We start from the raw sequence: 16,163 nt of genomic DNA on the forward strand, positions 1-16,163 counted from the left end.
AAAAAAAAGAGAAAAAATAAAATGGATAACAATAAAAATAAAATTTGTTGGTAGTGAAAATGAATGAAATGATAAAATGATAAAGTCGAAAGATAACAAACTAAAACTGATCAAAGAGCTATCCGTTGTATGATACTGTCATAATCAACAAATTATATTACGGCTTTATTCTCTTAATTAATTTGTTTAAATTAAATATAATTTTAACTTATCTACCAATGGAACTATCAGCTTCGAACAGTATTCCCTTATCTGAAATTGACCAAAATAAATTTATTGCCAAGCCTAAATTGATTGGAAAATTAACACCTTCAAAAAATGCAGGTGTCATTTCAGCATGTGACATTTTATAGATGCAGCATTACCAGTAATTTCATGATTTTGTGGCGAACTGTGGACAATTTGCCGATGCCATCATCATCTAGAATGACTTCAGAATGCATTCCGTATCAGGAAAAGTAACACTTTTTTCAAAAAAATCGTCTTGGCAGTATGAAGAAATAATTGTGTGATATATATTAACAATTCGTTATCATATTTCGCGTGAAATAAATTAAATTTATGAATGAATTAAAATATTTAAGAATTGTTAGAGACAAAGTAAACGAAAAAAAAAATACTCGCTAGATTGTTCTATCTTAAATAAATTTGGAAAAATCAAAAATTCTACCAATTAATTTCGCTTTATAACATAGAAATTTCGATCTGCTTATTTAGTTGTTAATAGTTTAAATAGCGGCTTTAAAGGTTTAAATAAAATTTAACCTTTAGCACCAAAAAAAAAAAGTCCCTCTCAGTTTTATACATCTGAAGTAGATCTAAAGTTTATACATTGATGAAAACTTATAAAATTTTCAAGACAATTACTTTTTTTTTTTATTTTCATTACAATATGACGTGGCTAAAAGTATGTTCATAGTAATATTTCTAATAATACCTTTATGACAGATATATTATCGGGTCACTGGGATCAGAGATGATATTTGCCTGGTCACTCGGATCAGAGATGATATCTGCCTGGTCACTCGGATCAGAGATGATATCTGTCTGGTCACTCGGATCAGCGGTGATAGCTGCCTCAGAGATGATATCTATCAGGTCACACGAACTAATGATATTTGTACGATCATTTGAAAACAAAGTTTGGTTGAAATCGTTAACTTTACCATTTAAATTCTTGAAACAAAGAAAATAAAGCACAATTTCTATAAAAACAAAACGTTTTAAATTTATATAATTGGCTTTATGAATAATTCTATTTGTTGAAGAATTTATCAGAAGCAATTCAATTAATTCATTATTTGTTTATAAGGGAACAAACACTTTGTTTATGAAGGGCCATTAACTAATTACATTACATAATACATTGGTTTAAGTGCTTGAATTCGTTTCATTTAGAATTTAGAAAAAAATTCTAAAACAAATTAGAAAAAAAAAAAAAAAAAACAAATTGAATTAATAAAAATCTTACTTTTTGTAATCTTATTTACTGAGTAGACAGAAATAAACTGCTAGGTGGTATCAGTGATGGACTGATTTTATTTCTGAAATTGTTATTAATTGATTGCAACTGCGTGGAACATTCTTGAGAATTCTCGAATTTATCATGCAAAACATTTATGAGAATTACTTGAATTTGAATTGATAAATATTTCGTTTTTATAAATTTTGATATTACTTTTATGTTTTTATTATTAGATAAATTTATTGCATAAGTTAATAAGTCATTTCTAACATTTGTGTCTTTTTGTTTTAGTTCGAAAATAGTGTGATAAATGCTATAAGTCCATGTTAAATACTTTTCTGAAAGAATCTGATTAATATATCGTAATTGATCGCTTGATTGATTGATTGATCGATTGATCATATGATCATTTATTACAACTGGACGCTTTGATGCTATTATTCAAGAATTTCATCTTATATTTAATTACTAATTTAAATTTTGAGTTAGACGATAGAAACATCACTGATTTTTGTAAGCATCAAACAATTGCCACTTTTCTAATACAAATTCTATTTCTTTTGAAATGGATAATCAATCTGTAAAAAAAAAAAAAAAAAAAGATTATCTGATAGCACTGATATGAGGAAAATTATCACACAAAATTATCACAAGCATAAACTGAGGCCCAGTATTTCTGATTATGTCTTCACTCTTATCATATCACAATCGATTTCTTTACGGATCGAAATATGTGATATCCATCACTACTGATCGTCTCTTATTGTTGGCAATTGTGATACGCTATATCGGAATGGGAGTAGGATCAGTCTTCTTGCAGTCAATTTTAATTTTATTTAATTTCAAAACTCATTCTGTTATGAGATCCTATTATTTCAAAAAAGACATTCTTAACAAAATATAGTAATGAAAATATACTCATTTGTTTGTTTGTTTGTTTATTTGTTTTAAATTAAAAAGTCATTAATAAAAAGTCTATGGAATATAATTATAAGAAATGTGGAAGTAAGAACTCGTCTGCTTTTTATCCACGCAACAAAGTTTTATTTTCAAATTCTGATAAGTATCTAAGAAATCTGGTCAATATCATATTATTATTTAGTTTAAAATTATTATAATTTATGGCAAAAAAGTTTCTTTTGATTTAGATTATCATTTTTTCATTATCATTTTTATTTATATATAATTTTTAAAAGTTAATTTTCATAGCATAACCACTGAATCATTGATATTATGATATTAAGCTGACATTTTGCAAAGGATCAGAAAATCAATCATTTTAGGCTATTCATTAGTTAATTTCTTAAAGCTACTTTGCTCAGCTATAATAAATTAAAATATAGTTCTTGATGGTCTTTTTTTCTGGATTAATTGTTCATATATAATATGCAATGTTATTAGAAGCTGAAATATTATCAAATTCAGTTTTATATAATTTTAGCACTGCTAATATTCCAATGTAATAATGGTCAGATTAAAAGTGATTAGACCTCTAATAGCATTTACACTAATTATTGGACTATTTTTTGTGATATTTTATTTATATATGAATGATATTTATAATACTTCGATTGCTTCAGCACAATCAATTTCTAAATTTTTTGAAAAAATCAATCTTCCCGCTGGTATCATTTTACAAATATATTTATTCCAACTGTAAATATTTTGCTTCTTATCAATTTTCTACAATTCTTGAACTGATATTAAGCATGCGTTTAATTTCATCAATATAATGAGAGTAATTTTAAATAGAATGGTTTGAAGGAAAAACAAAAAAAAAAAAAAAAGAAAACAAAACAAAAATTGAAGTTGAAGTTTTTATAAGAAAGAAATAATGAAATACATATCACAGTGTCCTATTCAATTTTATCAATTATTTACTCATTCACATTCAACTTCAGTTAATTTTCATTTGACAAAAAATTTACATAAAATGAATTATTTTTTTTTTTTTTAGTAGATTTAAGTTTTGACAAGCAAAATGAATGTCACCTCGTAAAACTTGATCCCTGGGATCCTCAAATAATTCCACATTTATATCCTAATTGGAATCCATTGCAAATGTGTCGCATCAATCGTCATATGCATACCGAACTCAAAAATGGCACAATTCGAATGCTTAATGATATGTACGTTTCTACCTTATCACATACTATCAAAATATTTTTCACTTGTCAGATAGTTTGTTGTATTATCTGATTAATTAAAATCTGAAATGCATAATAAGTATTTCTATAATTTCATCTTTCTTAATATTTTCCAAACATGATAATGCGAATAGATAAGAAAGTAGCAACTTTTATTTTAATTGCAAAAATTGCTGTCTCACTTAAACAATGAATAAATTATGTGTTTATTATTGTTCTTTTCATGTCATCCCATTTAAAATAAAATTTCCATTTCAAGCATAAGTCTGTGTATTTGTCAAAATTTTAATTGACTTATTTACTCAATCATAGCTTAGAAATTCGGAATGTCAATATCGATGTCTTTATGTAAGTAGCGAATTGGATTTGAAACCGAGTAATTGGATTAAAATGAAAAAAAATGCAACATATCAGGAAAGTTGTGAATTTATCGAAACGCATTGCACAAAAAATGGGACAACAACTTTTCAGTACATTCATGATCAGGCTTGTTTAGTTTCACTTTTTGAAAAATTCATTTCAGTTCCCTTCAATTTCAACTAATGGCAATTTAATTGGAGTACTTTTATTTAAAAAAAAAAATTCTTTAAAATAAAATGAATCAACAATGGAACAGAAGCATTTGTAATGTCGAAAAAAAAAATATAAAATTAGACAGCCATTCAATTTCTAGATTTAAAAACCTTAAAAATTTCAATTTTATTCAGAACTATAAACTGTTTTTCTTTTTTTTTTCCGCTTTTTTTTGTACTTTTGTGATAAACGATAATAATTATTTGAAATTAATGGTAAATGTTTTTCTAAAATATGATGAGAACGATTGTTTTTTTCTTAGTTGGTGAGACAAAATGATAAGGTATTCCAAGAGGAGGATGAATTGCATCCAGGTGTATTTATGCTTGTGCTTGATTCTACCTCATCCTCTTCCGGAATTCGTACAGTCATGGAAACTAATCAAGTAATTCTTTTTTTTTTTTTTGAATTTCATTTATCAATTATCATCAGTTTTATTATTTATTATCATATAACATTTAAAAATTTATTTATCAGCAACTGATTATTGAACTTATTTATCAGCAGTTACAGATACACTTCTTTGTTCAGTTCATTTATACAAAATATATTTAAATGCTAACATTGAGAGGTATTTCTGAACTTTCTGAACTTTCGATTAGCATTTCGGTTAAGCAAATTGTACAATATCCATTACTAATGATAGCAGTAACGAAGTTACAAAAAGTTTTTTAAAAATTTTGTCTGGAAGGGCACAGTAAGTCGATGAAGTTTGAAATTAAAGGAAAGTAAACTTTGAAATTATTTATTGAAATTCGTTTGAAATTCGTGTAAAAGGCCATAATTCTGAGGTTCTTCGTCAATTTTACGATGCGACAACATTTTATTATCATAACAAAGTTGGCCTTAACAGTCGACCAAATGCTTTTGCTATATTTTCAGGTCTTTTTTTCTTTTTGTTTTGAAAGAGATTTGAAGAATTTGCAAATATTATTCAATTTAATTTCTTTGTTTTTCATTTTTTAATTCAGCTTTTTATTTTTTAACTTCTTCCTTAGTCTATTTTCATCCTTCAACTTGTTTTATTTATTACTTAATTTATCTTTTATTTAATTTTCAAATTTTATTCATTTGAATTTTAATTTCGCAAAGTTTTTGTTCCATCTACTCGACTGTTTGATATTTATTAACTGAACTTTAATTATTTTCGTATTATTTGGCTCAATGATTTTCATTCTCGTAATTTCTAAGCCTTATAATTTAACTCTTTCATTTTTTTTTTAGTCTATTGGTGAATGTGAAATTAGAGTTTTAGAATATATTAAATTGCTATATTTTTATTCCTTTCAAAAATAAAATTTTAACTTTCTCACTATTCTAGGAACTCGTATATCTCAGTTGGATGAGCGCCACTTTCCCGGTAAAAGTGATTCCGAGTATTTAAATTCGTGTAAAGTAAGTTGCTTAATCGTTTGACAAACTTCGCATCAACAGGACAAATCGAAATATTTAGATGGATGACAAAGTTTAACTTTTTGCATTCTTTATGTCTCTCCTTCTCTTCTTTTACTGATTGCAAAGATAAAAGTGCAAATGCATTAAAATTGTAATTCATTTCATTCATATCAATGTTTTTCATTATTTTAATCACAGCACTTACTGTACTAATTTTTGATCATTGATAAGCAAAATAAATAAACTATTTTTAATTTTTTAAAATTTTTTCGATCACTAAAACTTTCATCTCGTTCTGTCACATCTTAAATAACTGATTAAATTAAAATAAACGAATTTAACAATTTATTGTATTTCAGGATGGTGTGAAAAAAAATGAAACTGTAACTTATGATTTCATCAATCAAAGTTATGCATCAATATTAGCGGAAGATTGGATTGGTGCATTTAATTGGCCAAATTGTAAAGGTTATGACTATCCGCCAACCGATCATTTTTGCAAGTAATTAAATTGAAATTATCGTTGTCAAAGTATCTAAAAAATTGTGAAGTTAGTAAATTTTAAGTCAAATTAAAAGATCTTTTATTTTTATTCTCGACTTTAAAAATTTTCATATTTTTACTATCATATCATTGATATAAAGAATAACATACTGAATAAAAGATGAATGAATGATTAATTACCAAATAATATAAAATTTGTCAGAAAAATGATCATTTGAAAATATAATTTGTTGTTGATATGAAGTGCTATGGTATTGCGATCTACCGTAAAGCAACCGAACAAAGAAGAGAAAGATTTCGAGAAATATTTTTATAAAGCAGATTGCCAAGAACCTTATCACAAGGTGATGAATTATGCTAGCAAATTCCTAGACGAATATAATGGAATCTCAAAATTTGTTGTGATATGGCTATCATTGATGACACATGATTCGGCTAGCGGATTGTATCGTACTGATAAGGTTCGTCTTTTATCATCACATATCAGATCCTTTGTTGTTCCATTTTTTTGCTAATGATACTGTGATTAGCAGTGATAAAGAAAGTAAAACTTATTGATATAATACTTTTGTCAACTAAAATTTCTTCTATTATTTATAATTTACAGTATTTCGCTAATTTTTTTCGTAAGCATGTCAACAACTTGAATAACTCATTCGTATTTCTAATGGGTGATCACGGATTACGATTTGGTGATATTCGATCAACTCGTCCTGGTCAGATGGAAGATAATAATCCATTGTTTATGGCAAGATTTCATATTTATAACAAGAAATAAGCAGTTGAACGAGGATAAATGATGAAGGATGTTTGGAGTTCAGAATTTTAATTCCTAAAAAAATTTTAATTTTATTGATAAATCGTAGATTTTATTATTACATAATCTAAGATTTATCAGAGTAAATTTCTAGACTAAGTAAATTCAGCATTTTTCTAATAAATTAAAACTTTGTCAACTTTATCATAATTTCCTTTCCTTTCAGGTAGCATTACCAAAATATTTACGCTCAAATGAACAGCTTATTTTAAATTTAAAACAAAATTCTCGAAGGCATACATCTCAGTTTGACTTCTATGCAACATTATATGATATAGCTCGGTATGCAAGGAAAGATAATTTCCAGAAATGGGATGAACACGATTTCAGGTTTTGCTTCTTTTTTTTTCTTACCATTAACTCTTTTTACATTTATTATCAAAAGAAAGTAAAAATAAACATTGCTATTGGCTTTGTCTAAATTTATTGTTTCATTTAAAATTTTGCGGAAAAAAAAATTCTAAAAACTTATTTTACTTTTATAAAAATTGTTGTTATATATATTTTTTTTAACTTTACCACAATGTTATGTTTTGTGCATACAGTGGATCTCAGTGGTTCACAAAGAAAAAGTTTTTATAATTTTTGAAAATTTCGGAAATGAAAATGCTTTGTTGCATAAATGTTTGTAATATTTATTTTACTTATAGAAATGAATTTGGTGACATAAGAGGTGGCATTCGTGCAAAGAGCATTCTAAGGCCTATTTTATATGACAGGTGAAAAAATCTGCAACTATTTTGATGTGACATATTTTGTCCTTTGATTTCTTTTTTTGGAAAGACAAAAGGAAGAATATAAAATTATGGAAGATCACTTTAAAATTAGGATATATTTTTATGACTATAATTTTATGACTTAATTTTATGGCTAAGAAAAATAAAATTTGTTCAGCTTTTTCGAATTTCAATAGGACAATAATTTGAAGTTGTTAAATTTACTATATGACTTCTAGGACATGTGAAGAAATGGAAATTCCGGATGAATACTGCATTTGTGAACAAATTTGGCATAAGACTGATATACACAGTGATAATGTGACAAATGCCGCTCAGTTTCTCATTAATGATATCAACGATTTCTTAAAACAGAAAAATCTCACCGAAATCTGCGAAAGGCTTGATTTCATAGAAGTGATAGTTTCAATTTACACAAATTTTTAATAAGCAAAATCGATAGGTAATGAAGGAGAAGCCCATAAATAGTAGCATAACTGTAAAATATATTATGACAGAAGAGCTAATCTGGTAAACAAGCTTATTGAAAGGAATCTTTCAACAAAGTTTCCTTTAAATTGCAATACAATAGCATTTCACGTGACAAGGTGATACAAACAATGTGATAAGCAATGTTCAGTAATGATAAAGTCATATAAGAATATGATATCACAAATTACGTCCAGGTAAGCATTATAAAGTTTTGAATAGTCCTAGAAATAAGAAGAAATTTTTGTCTCATTTTGCTTTTTTTTTTTTTTATCTCAGTTAATTCTTTTTAAGGTAATTTCGGCAAATCAACTTGAAAATAAATCAGTTTTAAAGATAGTCGTAAGTGCTTCACCGAGTTATGGAAAATATGAAGCGCAATTGTTAAAGGAGAAAGATAACTTTATAATAATCACAAAAGTAACATTCTTTGTGTCATTATTGTTTTTTGTCTTACTGTTGCATTATACTTACTGTTTGTTCAACAGTATCAGTTTTTTTTTTTTCTGTTTTCTATTTTTCATTTTCTTTTCTAATTCAGATTTTATTTGTTTATGTAATTATTACATGCACCATCCATAATCATCATGTTTTGATGTTTGGGCGATATTAATTCATTATATTTTAATGATTTCTCGATGTAAATTTCAAATTCACTCATTTAGATAACTCGATTGGATAAGTACGGTGAACAAGGATACTGTGCACCTGCTGAAGACGTTCGACCATTGTGTTACTGTCGCCAACAGTTGACAACATCTACGACGCGCTGACAACAGTTGCGACGCATCAACAGCACGATTCACTGACAACAACTGTGACACTATCTTGTTTAAATTTTGTCGTGAAAGGTTTGTCTTCAGATACTCGAATATTTGTGATACAGCAGTGAGATTAATAAATATTTTTATTTAACAGTGAGATTAATAAATCTTTATTTTTATTTGATTTACTATCAGTAACCTGAACAGAAGAAATGGACTTTATAAAATCGGAGGAAATTCAGATTGGTTATGAGGGCTTATAGTCGACAATAAAGACAATAATGAATGTTTTGTTTATTAGAATTGAATTTATATGAGTGAGAATTGGGCGTGTCTGAGATAAAAATTACATGTGTGAAGAATCTTAAGAAACTAGATTTAAGGAGAGATAATTCATGATACCGTAGGATTGTTTACAATTTAAAAGTGATTAATTAGTTTTGTTAGTCTTTAGTAATATTAATCTTATTGTTTTGGTATAATTCGCGATACGGAGAGAAATGATAGCGCAGAAAGAATCCTACCTCATCAGTACCGCCAGACAAAAGAAACATTTCATTAATTTGACTTGCTTATCTCACATTAGCTTTTCCGGCCGACGCAGAAAACGTCGATAGTGCCTTGTCAGATTTCAATTTGAGAAGGTAAACAGACTATAAGTGAATAAAATGAGAAAACGATAACAAGAACTGATGCAATACTGAAATAAGAAGTACAACTAACTGGTTATAGGTCTTTAATTAATTAATTAATAGTACACAAAACACAAGAATTTACTATTCATTTTACATATCATTTAATGCTTCAAGTAACTCATCCGTTTTTATATTTTAACAAATGCTTATCACTTCATAACAATGTTTCTGTAATACAACTGTAAATAAAAAGATAAAACGATTTATCAACATATATATATTTACCATAGCTACTTAATTCGACAAATATATATTTAAATCTATTAGTGAAACAATTAATCAAATAATATCAATCATTTTCCTCTCAATCGCATTTTCTTAACCGAATTTTCGAAATCCAACTATTGCATATGTGGGGCCAGCAAGAAAACGAAATTCTTTTCCAATTTGATAATTTAATCCAACTATCGATGATGAATCATTAAGTAAACGTAACGTACTTAGCGGAATGTGTGGAAATATTTCACTGTAAAAAAGAAATGTTATTAATGGAAGATTATGAAAAATTGATTGGACGTGTTAAAATACGAAAACCCAATAACAGAAGTTATGTATGTCATTTGACGAGTTTATGACTTTCGTCAATTTTCAAATGCATAAGAAACTTAAATTCAACTAGCGTAGTGACATATGTGATGCAATCATGATTTTAATATACTTATGAATATTATAATACTGAAACGTATACCATTAATCAATCACATGGCTCTATTAGTTACCTAACAGAATTACCCTACCCGTATTTTATCTACATAAATATTTTAAATATTCTCATTCTAAATATCTTACCTGAATATTTCTTCACTATTTTCAGGCTCATTGCCATTGACCATCGTAAAATGAAATGCAATTGTTTGATAGTTATCAAGGAAGAAAAATTCCTCCTACAGAAAAAGAATAATTTTACACAATTAGCAAACTTTAAAATATTTTCAAAAAATATCAACGGAACATAAAAGTAAGATAAAAAAATACGATAAGAAATAAAAAAAAAAAAAAAAAAAAAGAAAATCTAAACTAAAAGTTTAAAGACTTAACAAGTTTATTTAGACAATAAGAAAACAACTTTATAACTTTAATAATAAAGAATAAACTAAAGCTAATGAAAAAAATCAGTCAAAGTGAATATATATGTAAAACCTTCCAGTCTTCAAACTTTGCTTTCAATATTTTGTCATCTTTAGTATCTACGAGAAGAGTCGATGCACTTATATCCAAACCGTAAAATACTATCACTGAACTATCTCGATACCATCCAAGACTCTCTCTACTGAAATATTTTTTGCTACAATGATAAAATTATTCGTTGTTTATTTGCAATTATTATAGCATTTGTTTTATTTCTGAGATCCTCAAGAAAATTATTCGTGTATAATAATTGATATCAATCAGCTGAAATTAAAAAAAAAAAAATAATTTTGCTAAACATTTCGTGGTTAAAGTCACATATTCCTTCACATTATATTCCAAAGATTAACCAAGAAATTCATAAAGTCTAACTTACACATTTTCTCGAGTATCCGATTGAGCAACAACACAAATTGGTGCATTACCCAAATCTTCTCTGATCATTTCGGTTGCATTTAATGCTCGACTTATAGCATTTTCTCTAGTACGTTCATCATCACTACAAATTAAAATGATCAACTTCACTTCATCCTGAAATTCATAATTATCATTTCGCCAAAATGTTCATCAATTTTAATTTGTTAATGGCAGTACTTTAATGGCAGTACTCATGTCTTCTGACCCAATTAGATTCTCACAAACTTACTTCGTCACTTTTCAATGATTGATAAGAATTGTATGAATCGTCACTACTGAAAATTTTGATTAAATATTAATGATAAATATGGTATAAAAATTTAATTTAAATAAAAAATGTCATTTCATATTCAAAATGTTTTGCGTTGATTTTTTAAAGTGCAATGAATTACATTAAATACTTTAAATTAATTTTATTACTATCTCTTCAATTTTCTTTTTATTCGTATATTAAACACAAATTACAGTCCCATTGCCATTCAACTAATCATTTAACAATATATTTGCTATAAAAAAAAAAAAAAAAAACAAATTTAAACAATTCAAAATCTAGATATTTCTAATTATTATAATAAATAACAAATAAACTTCAACATTGAATAGTTTTAACTTTAAATTTCAAATTTACATTTTATGTTGGTGAAGAAAAGTTACGAAAATAACTAACCGAATTTTCATTACGCTTACATATTTTAAATTGATATCCAAAGATGATGGCATCCATGGAATAATCACTCCATTCATTGGACTTCCTTTAATTTCATCGGGAACAAATGAACCATTATTACCTAAAATTGCAAATCACAATTATTTCACTTATTGAATTTTAATTTTTTTATCATTTCTTAGCTATTAGTTGTAATAAAAATTCTATATAAAAATCCATTAAAAATTTCCTAACCCATTACAACTTTCCTAAATATTTTTAGATGATCTTTTTGTGGTGTAATCACAAGTATATAACAAAATGCCGCAATGCCAGTTATATTAATCGGTTTTTCGCTGTTAAATAAAATAGCATGATTTGGTGACCAAAGATAATCGATAGCACTACATCTATACTGAAATTATATTATTAAATCTTTTAGTATATAAACTTTTTTTTTTTTTTTTTTTTTGATTGCTAGCAATTTTATCTTATTTCATTCTTTTTCAATTATACTATTAGGAAATTTAAGAAGAATTATCCTCCAATAGTTTATAAAATTATTTTTTTTTTTGAACTTATTTGATGATGAATTTTCTTATTAAATGAAGGAAAACTTTTCAAACTTTTTTGAATTACATCTTTTAATCGATTGTTATCATAATTATACTCAAACTTAATAGCAATAGCAATAATAAATTGAACATACTGCATCATCAGTGCAATTTATTTCAGATATTCGTTTAAATGCTTCTACTAAATATGACGGAGTTATTTTGCTATCTCGGTAATGCAGCATTTTAGATCGACGGTTTAGCACAAAGTTCGCAGCTTCACACATCACAGGGAGATTTCTACAAAATGATACATCAATTTTATTTTTTATTATAATTTATTTTATTTACTGCTATGTTTGCAATAATATAATAATACATAAGCAAAGCTAACGCCATATTTTCTAAATCATCATTAGCTAAGTGTTGAGCAATAGCTTCTCCCACTGGTGTACATACAAAAACTTTCTCTAATAGTTTGTTGACATATTGAATTTCAGTTTCATTATATGTTTTATCATCCACTCCTTCTGAAATTTCAATTTAATTTTTTTCATTTAGCTTCTTTGTTTTTTCAAGTACTTAAACAACAAATGCAACACTCATTTTTTAAAAATATGAATAGTGTATCACAACAATTTGATGTCATTTCGAGTTATTTTACTTGGAGCAAAATTAAAAAAAAAAAAAAAAAAAATTAAAGGTGTTTACCTGTTGTGGAAATGATGTCTGTTGGAATTGCATGGCTTGTAACAAATGTAAGCACAATAAATTTTAAAATCATTGTTATCTGAAACTATGAATTTAAAAATATTCAATAATGATATGTCGAAAGATTCTATAAGACATCATCAATTTGATTTACTATTATAAATGAATTTTAATCTCATAGAAGTTTGAACATATTCATTATGCACTAATTTTTTTATATAGCCAATTTATTGTACTCCTTTAACAAATGATTCGTATATATGAAATTTAAACCTAAATTTAATGTTATTCAGTGAAGCACTCAAAATCAATGCTACAATTCCTTTTTGTTTTAAAATTTAAAATTAAATTTAAAATTTAAAGAATTTAAGAATTTATTTATGGCAGTAGACGAGTTAACTATAAATTCTAAAAATGATTGATGATATATGTGAAATCTAAATCTAATTTTAGGTGAAACAAAACCGAATACAAAAAAAAAATCAAATACAATTTCAAACAATGATAAAAAAATTATTCTCAGTCATCTTTTATGCATTGAATAGTGGCATACACTATGGAATATTTCTGATAATTTATTAGGCAAAATCAGAAATCAACTTTTCATTGATATTAGAATTAACTAAAACCTCTAAAAGTCTTTCATTGAATTGAATAAATTTGCATTTCTGTCAAAACTTTCAAAAACTGAAATGAATGGTCAAAAATCAAAAATTTTTGATCAAAGAAAATATGATATCCATTTTATCAATTCAATTTTTTTTTTCTGGACTCATTTAAAAATAGCAGGATTATTTTTGCCAAATTTCAATAATTTCAATACGGCCATTTTCAATAACTTCCAGCTAAGCCCATTTTTAATGGAAGTTAAACCCACTAATTCAAAAAAAAAAAAAAAAAAAAGCAAAAAGTCATTACTGTGACGATACTGTGAATGATATAAATGAATAATTTATCATTGTAATAATTTGTGATAGAGAATAGATTGACAATGAATTGTGAACGAAAGACAAAAATCTTAGATCAAATTTGTTACAAAACGTAAGAAAATTTCAAACAAAGTCTAAAAATGGTTTATTTGACAGAGAATTAGTAATAAATTCGATTGCACCTATATAATTATGATATTATATATAATTACGATAAATAACATATTCATTTTAAGCAATTTATAATTATGTTAGCATTGCGAGGTTTTTTTTTTTTTTTTTTTTTTTTAATATTTCATTTAATAAACTTTAAATTAATTATATAAAAAAATTTTGATGAGGAAAATTTTTTTTCCAAAAAATTCCAGTACATTTATTTATTGTTATTAAAATGCTCCTTTTTTTTTTAAAAAATTTGCAATATTAATTTCTGTTTAGCTTATCAAAACTAAAATTACTATTTTAGGAAAAATATTATGTAATTGAATTCCAATTTAGGAATTTCTTTTTCTGCATCTTATTGCACTTATTGATATTTGAGAAATTTTAAATAGCAAATAAAATCGTTAATTTTTATTGCGTTCAAATCCTCTGTTTTCAGTTCAGTTATGCATGAGTTTATCTTCAATGAGTGCTGCGGGAAATTTTCAAGGTTACTTAATGGTTTATTTACAATTAGCTAACAATACAATCATTTAGGTCGCTCGAAATAATGCGCAGATATTCAAAATGACAAACAGATAATATATTAAATAGCAATGGACATTTGCGCATCACAATTTAGTAAAATTGAACATTTTCTGCAGTAATTGCAAAGTAGCCAATCACATTTTGCTCATTTTTTAATTGGTCAAAAATACAAATTGGTCCGATTTAAATCTATGATATAAATGTCAGTTTTGTGCAATAATTAATTTTGTTTATTTTTTTATGCTATGTTTGTTTCTGATGAAATTTAGGAGAATTTCATTAGGAAAAGATTTATTACAGCTATTTCACTAACATTTATCTGTTAAAAATCTGTTTAACATCTCCAACTTCATTTTATAAACAAATCACTATTTTAACAGAAGTATATTTGATATCTATGGATTTTAAAAGAAAGAAAGAAAGCAAATAGTCAATTAAACATCTGAAAACTTAAATGAATTTATGTTATAAGGAAATCAGATTCGCATTATTAAAAAAATTCCTAAAATTTTGGAATTAAACAAAGAAGAAAGTTTTTTCGACTATATTTGTTAGCATTTTTCCTTTTTTTTTTTTTTTTTTCTGCCTGCAAAAATGACGCTATTATTTTTAAAATTAATTTCAGTTTGCTCTGCTAAAAGTTTTCAGTTTTCAGCTCTTTTTTTGTGTAAATCATTTCATCAAATATATTTAGGATGGCATCATTAAATATATTTCATACATTAACTGACAATAACAAACTTTTCAAAAAAAAAAAAAAAAAAAAAAATGCAGTGATATGTACAAAAGTATGCGATTCAATAAAAAATACAACAATTTTAGGAAATTTTAGGAGAGAAAAAAAAAAAAAAATTACTTGAAAATTCTAAATTTATAACCGCTCAAAAATTTTATTGGAATGACAAAATTTTTGATAATTGAAGCCAAATGTTTATTATTTCATTTTCAAGATTTGTTTCTTGTGAAAAAAAAAAAAATTATACATACAATATGTTTTCTTTATTATCGCTCCTAATTAACATAGCAAAATTAATTAATATATCAATAATTAAATGTAGAAAAAAAAGTTAATTTGAGCAGATTCATTCTATTAGCTCAATTATCATCATAGAACTATCTAACAATATATTGAAAAAAAAAAAAAAAAAAATCCACACAATTTTACACAGTACAAAATATTTGATACAAATTTTATTATTTTTTTTAAAAATTAGTTTAAATATTTCAAAAAGAGAATAAATTAATATCATTGTAGCATAATGCAATAAAAAACTAAGCTTTTAAAAAACCATATGAATATATCATCGATAGCATATGATTAGAAGTATTTAATTTTCATATTTTTTATCTACCAATTCATTTCATTTAATAATAATACTGAATACTTAAATTTGAAAAAGAAAAAAAAAAAATTCGCATTAAAAGATTTCATCGGTACATTTTCATTTAATATTGTTGAATAAATTTGGTATTTAATTAGTAACAATTTGTCTCAGAACAATAAATATTCAAATTACTATTTC

At 25.7% G+C, this 16,163-nt stretch overlaps 2 protein-coding genes across 2 annotated transcripts; one reads left to right on the top strand and one right to left on the bottom strand.

The window, feature by feature from the left end:
- Nucleotides 1-4,507: 4,507 nt before the first annotated feature.
- On the top strand, nt 4,508-8,879 carry Bm5660 (Uncharacterized protein; the record flags this gene model as incomplete). The annotated part of the gene is made up of 11 exons (XM_043079705.1): nt 4,508-4,570; nt 4,977-5,067; nt 5,507-5,580; nt 5,940-6,082; nt 6,329-6,545; nt 6,692-6,832; nt 7,068-7,231; nt 7,552-7,620; nt 7,857-8,034; nt 8,401-8,526; nt 8,772-8,879. 11 exons carry the CDS (start codon nt 4,508-4,510, stop codon nt 8,877-8,879), a joined length of 1,374 nt encoding a protein of 457 aa, XP_042935639.1.
- Nucleotides 8,880-9,883: 1,004 nt separating this feature from the next.
- Nucleotides 9,884-13,094, bottom strand: Bm8869 (Uncharacterized protein; the record flags this gene model as incomplete). Its single annotated transcript, XM_043079706.1, has 10 exons — nt 9,884-10,031; nt 10,355-10,449; nt 10,706-10,835; nt 11,070-11,224; nt 11,340-11,385; nt 11,778-11,898; nt 12,012-12,171; nt 12,466-12,610; nt 12,690-12,840; nt 13,022-13,094. 10 exons carry the CDS (start codon nt 13,092-13,094, stop codon nt 9,884-9,886), a joined length of 1,224 nt encoding a protein of 407 aa, XP_042935640.1.
- Between the last annotated feature and the right edge of the window lie 3,069 nt (nt 13,095-16,163).

The sequence above is a fragment of the Brugia malayi genome, assembly GCF_000002995.4.
Source record: "Brugia malayi strain FR3 genome assembly, contig: Bm_v4_Chr3_scaffold_001, whole genome shotgun sequence".
NCBI lineage: Eukaryota > Metazoa > Nematoda > Chromadorea > Rhabditida > Onchocercidae > Brugia > Brugia malayi.